General features: G+C 42.7%; 1 protein-coding gene across 1 annotated transcript; it reads left to right on the top strand.

Annotated features, from left to right (window-relative positions):
- Window positions 1–2969: 2969 nt before the first annotated feature.
- h1m (linker histone H1M) lies at window positions 2970–6428 on the top strand. The gene is made up of 6 exons (XM_030792905.1): window positions 2970–3066; window positions 3712–3983; window positions 4104–4215; window positions 4323–4369; window positions 4656–4873; window positions 6419–6428. Exons 1-6 carry the CDS (start codon window positions 2970–2972, stop codon window positions 6426–6428), a joined length of 756 nt encoding a protein of 251 aa, XP_030648765.1.

The raw sequence follows: 6428 nt of genomic DNA, 5'->3' as shown, positions 1-6428 counted from the left end.
GATTTCAACAGGCAGAAACGATTTGAATAAATATTCTTCACATTAGCAAGCAAAGCTTGTTTATAAAGAGCACCGTGGGGAAAACAAACAGAAAAACAGCCAGAGAGAAATGGTTTGAGAGGACTCGTGAAACAGGCAGGAGACGCGCAAGGCAGATGTCTGATCTGAAACACAGAAACACCACTGACCGACCATAAAAAATAAACAGATAAATAAAAAGTCACTGCAAAGTAAAAAAACAGCGCTATGTTTATAAGACAAAATTGTCTGTATATAAGAGCCAGTAAACTTTAAGGTCTTCGTAAAACCTCCTGTCAAGAAACAATGAAAACCCAGCAAAGCCCACTGACTGCACTGGTGACAAAAGAAGAGAAGAGAAGAGCCCTGAGTGTGTGTGTCTGTGTTTGTGTGTGAATGTGTGTGTGTGTGCGTATGTGTGTACGTGTGTGGGTGTGTGTGTGTGCGTGTGTATGAGTGTGTGTGTGTGTGTGTGTGTGCGTATGTGTGTGTGTGTATGAGTGTGTGTATGAATGTGAGTGTGTGTGTGTGTATGTGTATGTATGTGTGTTTGTGTACGTGTGTGTGTGTGTGTGTGCGTGTGTATGAGTGTGTGTGTGTGTGTGTGCGTATGTATGAGTGTGTGTGTGTGTGTGTGTGCGTGCGTATGTGTGCGTGTGTATGAGTGTGTGTATGAATGTGAGTGTGTGTGTGTGTGCGTGTGTGTGCGTGTGTGTGTGTATGTATGTGTGTTTGTGTGTATGAATGTGAGTGTGTGTGTGTGTGTGTGTGTGTATGTGTGTGTGTGCGTGTGTGTGTGTGTGTGCGTGCGTGTGTGTGTGTGTGTGTGCGTGCGTGTGAGTGTGCGTGTGTGTGTGCGTGCGTGCGTGTGTGTATGAATGTGAGTGTGTGTGTGTGTGAGATTGAGAGAGAGAGAGACAGCGTTCGTGCTGAGATGATCAGACTTAAGCTGCAGGAGACTCCTCTGTCAGTTTCCAGGCCTCGCGCTGAATGCAGGACGTTTCTCTGAGATCTGCACAAAGACCTCACAACTCCTCTGTTCAGAGGAGGAGAACAAACCCTCAGAAAGACTGTGCTGTGTGTGTGAGCAGCGTCTCAGCAAGGTTTTCCCCGGCATACACACACTGACATGACCCACACACACAGGACTGGACTGTGCTGTACACACATCTCCTGACTGGATACTGAATATTGGCCTTATCCAAACAAGACCTGTTCATATCTACAGCCTTCACACTATTCCCTTAAAAAAACCTTTATCAAATGAACGAAGCTTAAATATTAGCTTTACTCACACTCAGTAAAGGCATTACACCTGATTTGACCTAAAATGTTCATCAAAATCAAAGAGAATGTTTCATACAGAGGTGAGGGTTCCTCTTGAGGAATGATCTGAATCCAGTGCTCCTGGATACTTATTTATTTAGATGAAATGACAGAAGGGACAGTGTGATTTACTTTTCCTTTAATAAACACATCCCCTGTTTCCTTCAGATGGCCTAGTTCTCCTCACAAAACACAGCTTAAAGCAGAGCGTAGCACAGCTAGGCATACGCTGCCAAATCCAGACAATGACTGACAGAAAGCCAGATCGCATGGAAACCAGCGCCATGTCTCTCTCAGTGAAATTCATACTGAACAAATCACTTATGTATCAGCACACCTGGGGGGGTTAAGGACTGGTTTCCAAATGCTGGGAGAAAAAGCAAGGAGAGCTCATTACTAAATCAGAAAAAAAACATCTCTCCTTTTAACCCCCCCCCCCCCAATTCTCCAATACAGTAGTGGAACATGAGCTCCTTCATTAAAGCCCAGCTAGACGACACAGGAATAAAAACTCAACTGAAAAGTTACAGTTGGATTTTTTAAAAACACAGTCTGCATGTGAATGGAAATGAAATGAAGCAAGTCCCATGCACAGGGCAGAACCAGGGAGGTTTCCTCTTACAGTCACCATCAGAACACGAGAACAAAGCAGATCTGGACACACCTTTGCCCACTCCAATAAACAAGTATATAAATTTAGCACATTTATAAATAACAGCCTCTGTCCAGAGAGTCACCTTGTCAAAGACACAGCATAGATGCAAACTCAGCTGGACTATCCCCAAAGCAAGCATGAAATTATATATATATATATATATATATATATATATATATATATATATATATATATGTATGTGTGTGTGTGTGTGTGTGTGTGTATATATATATATACACATATACACGTATACACACACATATGTGTGTGTGTGTGTGTGTGTGTACATACTGTATAAAAAGAAAAGTACTATTGCTACTTCTAATAATGCCTACTTTACAGACACAGAGAGAGAGAGAGGTGTCAAAGACACAGCATAGATGCAAACTCAGCTGGACTATCCCAAAGCAAGCATGAAATTATATATATATATATATATATATATACACACATATACACGTATACACGTATACACACACACATATATGTGTGTGTGTGTGTGTGTGCGTGTACATACTGTATAAAAAGAAAAGTACTATTGCTACTTCTAATAATGCCTACTTTACAGACACACAGAGAGAGAGAGAGGTGTCAAAGCATACAAACAACACGTCTCTGCTTAAATGTGGGTTTTGCTGCGTTTTTTTTTTTTTTTTTTTTTATCACATTAAGAGGTCTGTGCTTTGTCAGACATTTTCTATGTTTTGGTTGCTCAGACAGTAGCTTCCATGTGACGTTAATCAGAACTCACCTATGGAACTGCTTGGTGTATCCTACATAACTACAGCCACGGCGCAGTTCATGAACAATAGAGCTGATCACCCCAATTAGTGTCTGAGCTGAGTCAACTAATTACAAACAGGTGGCTGTGTGCAGTTCAGGACTTAATAAAACAGGTCATGCGCATAGCGACAGGCGATGAAAGTATTTGCACTTTAGATTTCAAGCACTTTTCGAGTGTGTTTCAAAAATGGGCCCTAAAAAAACTGTAAAAGCTGTATCCGAGGGAGAGGTTGCGCCGGCCGTGAAAGACCCCGTCACGGAAACCTCGGGAAAAACTGAAGCAGGTTTGTGAACTGTAGACACCGTGTTTTCAGGTGTAAATATGTTAAAATTATGTTTTCCATCATAGTTTTGTTCGTGGCGAAGTTTCATCGTCAAACACTGCAGTCACTTAATTAATTAGCTATCCCGACGATGAACAGGTAGCCGTATTAGATCATTCAAACAGCCGCAAACAGTAGAACCGTAAAAGCATCTTGAACTGACAAACCAAACGACGTCAATAGATAGAAACCGTGCTTCTCGTGACAACACTGCCTTGAAACAGACGTTACACTTCCAGGATCAGTCGCATCAGTGTAGTCTTTGATAAAACTCTCAACTGTCAAATCACTTGACCTAAATTTAAAGGTCACCGATTTCGGTTTGGTCATAGGTTGTGTCTATGTCGCCAGTCCAAGAAGTTTGGCCAACTCGAAGCTAACTCATTACTTCCGAACTGTCTTTCAACTGCTGCTGCCATAATCTGTTTTGATCATAAGTGTAAACCTCTATATTTAAAGCGATCTGTTCAGTGGTTGCTGGACCGATGCTGAGAATTCAAATGTTTAAGTTGGCTACCAGTGTGAAATGAGTAAAAGGACACAATTGAAGACGTTGTTTCAAAACAATTGATTGGGGCTGTTCTACGCACGTAATGTCGGTTACAGATGTAGACGGAACGAGCAAAGCACAGACGGCGCGAAAAGTTTCGCTTCATCCACCGACTATTTTGATGGTGAAAGAAGCTTTGAAGGAACTTGACTCGAGAAAAGGAGTCTCGACTCAGGCGATACATGGCTACATCAAGGAGAAATACAAATCTGTGGATGAGACCCGCATAAAATATATGGTGAAAAAGGCGCTGACCAAAGGCATTGAAACGGGGGTTTTTGTACGACCCGCAAATTCCACCGGCAGAGGTGCACAGGGGAGATTTAGGGTGAGTGTTGAAATAGAATTCTGAAGTGCCATTTTGAGTTTGACTGAAAATGGGAAGACAAGTCTTCAGTTCTGTGACCTAACTTTTTTTTCTTTTTTTTTTTTTCCTCTTTTAATGTAGCTTGCGAAGGGAGTGCAAAAGAAAGAGAAGCCCAAGAAAGAAAATGCTAATCCCAATGTCCAGAAGAAAACAAAAGCCCAATCTGAAGTGCAGGAGCCTGAAAATAAAGGAGGTACATGACTCTTATCTGAATACCACAGTTAAGTTGAATTGCTGTTATGCCTGTAGGCCTAGTACAGAAATGATTTGATGCCACTCTCAATCTTCACGTACTCACAGATGCCAAGAAACCCAAACCGCTTAAGAAAAAAGAAACCGTTCCTAAGGTACGCATCTGTATATTTTTTTTATTTTTGGAGTGAGCCATCACTAAGCGCTTGAGGCCTGTTCTCAGAAGTGTGTCAGCTGTGATGGGGCCAGTGTGGGTTCCTGTCCGCTCCCTCTCTTTTAAGCTTGGGGGTTTGCAGGTATATTTGGAAAGCAAAAGTAATGCACCTCTTTAAAAAAATAAATAAATAAAATGGAATGTTTTTGGCTTAAAGCCGCTGAGGCAAATTTTATACGTGGAAGGAAAGTGGAAATTTTAGCTTGGGTTTCGTATCTTTATCTTAGGATACAAAGCCTGAGAAAGCTGACGCTGCTTCCAAGGTGGCACCTGCCAAAAAGCCCAAAGCCAAGAAGCCTGTGGGAGAGGATGATCTCCAGCCCAAAGCCAAGACCCAGACAGCCTCCAAAACTACAAAGACTGAGGGCGCGGAACCCAAAACGGCTGCCCCGAAGAAGGGAAAGAAAGCTTCTAAAGAAGAAAGGGAGGGAGGGAGGAAGGAGAGGTGGAGAGGCCACAGAGACTGCAAAAACAACAGGAAAAACAAAGAAGGCTACAGTGCAGTAACGTTTTGATTAGGGAGGGGAGGTAGTTTTTTAAAAAAAAAAAAAAAAAAATTAAATTCTACTTTAACAAACTGATCAGCATTTAAAATAAAGGTTTTTTTTTCTTTCTTTTTTTAATCCATGACTTGTTTATTTGAAGGTGTGGGGTTGAATTTAGCTGGTCTGAGATCAGGCTGTTGATGGGTGCTGTGGTACCAGTGACTATAAATTGGGCCACGGTGTCTGTCGGACACACTGGTTGGCAGCCACAGGCTCCTCCTGTCAGATGGGAGAGTGTTTTGAGTCCAGCATGTCTCTCCCAGTACCCAGCTGCTAACACTGGCCCTTTTGAAGACGGCCTGTCCTCGCAGGGTGTCGCACAAAGCCCAAGTCCCTTTTGTCATGGGTGGGTTCTGGTTTTTGCTTAACACTGATCCAAACTCACCCTGTGCACTTGTCATTCCTGCTAAAAACACACCTCAGCTTGGCACCGGTGCCGGAGTTTGTTTTATGGTACGAGATGTTTGAGAGGATCTAAAACGCGCTTGTCTCGGTCACTTTAAGATGCATGTCTGTTGTGTAAATGGATTCTAAAGAAAGGAAAGTGTGGCACTGAGTTAGGATTGGGTGTGTGTCATCAGATGCGTGGAGAACAGTATGACTGACCTGTTAAGACAATCTTTTCAAATAATGATTAGTCATTGGAAATTCAAACTTTTAGCCCCAACAGAGAACTGTGGAAAGGTGTGGTGGTTTTTTTTGTTTTTGTTTTTTTTTTTTCAAAATCCGTTTTGAAATACGTTTGGCTAAGTGAGTGGAAAATGGGCTCCTTTTATCTCACTGGGGTAGTTTTAAGGCACATCACATGGACAATAAAAGGTGCCCTTATCTGAAAAAGACAGACATGCCTTCTGATTTGTTTGTCTCTGCCTCTCTCTTCCTCCCTCTGCACACAGACTTCAGTGTGATTAATCAGAAGGGGTCAAAAGGCCAGGCAGGGTCTGGTGGGATTAGAGATTAGCAGAGGTCATGGAACAGGGGTTAAATGCAAGGGAAGGCTGGGGTGCTTATGGTTGAGTGAAGAATCTTGTATTTCTGCCTTAAATCTTAAAACCGTTCTGAAAGAAACACGGTTTCTGTCTTTAACATGGTCTGGGTGTGTGTGTTTTCCAAAGCCTCTGTATTTAAAGTGGTGGAGAGCTACAGTGGACCTGTGATGGAGTAACACTATGGGTTGAGGAGGGTGGGGTCATACCAAAGTGGGAAAAATGCCACGACCTGGTCACGCAGTTCACCGTTAAGACCTAACGCAGAGAGCTTAAGCCTTAGCGAGGTTAGTCAAGAACGATCAGACCAAGACACCAAGAGCCGCGGAAAACACATCTCACACACACACACACACAATGTGGTGACATAGGAATGTGTGTGTGTGGCCTTCCTTTTCACACTCAGTAGATGTTTTTACCCTGTGAAACTCTTCTTCGCTGTGTTTTTTGTCCCACTAGGCCCGTGTGA

The sequence above is a fragment of the Chanos chanos genome, chromosome 15, assembly GCF_902362185.1.
Source record: "Chanos chanos chromosome 15, fChaCha1.1, whole genome shotgun sequence".
NCBI classification, from domain to species: domain Eukaryota; kingdom Metazoa; phylum Chordata; class Actinopteri; order Gonorynchiformes; family Chanidae; genus Chanos; species Chanos chanos.
The sequence above is the reverse complement of the archived record's forward strand: the minus strand, read 5'-3'. Positions and strand labels throughout refer to the sequence as shown.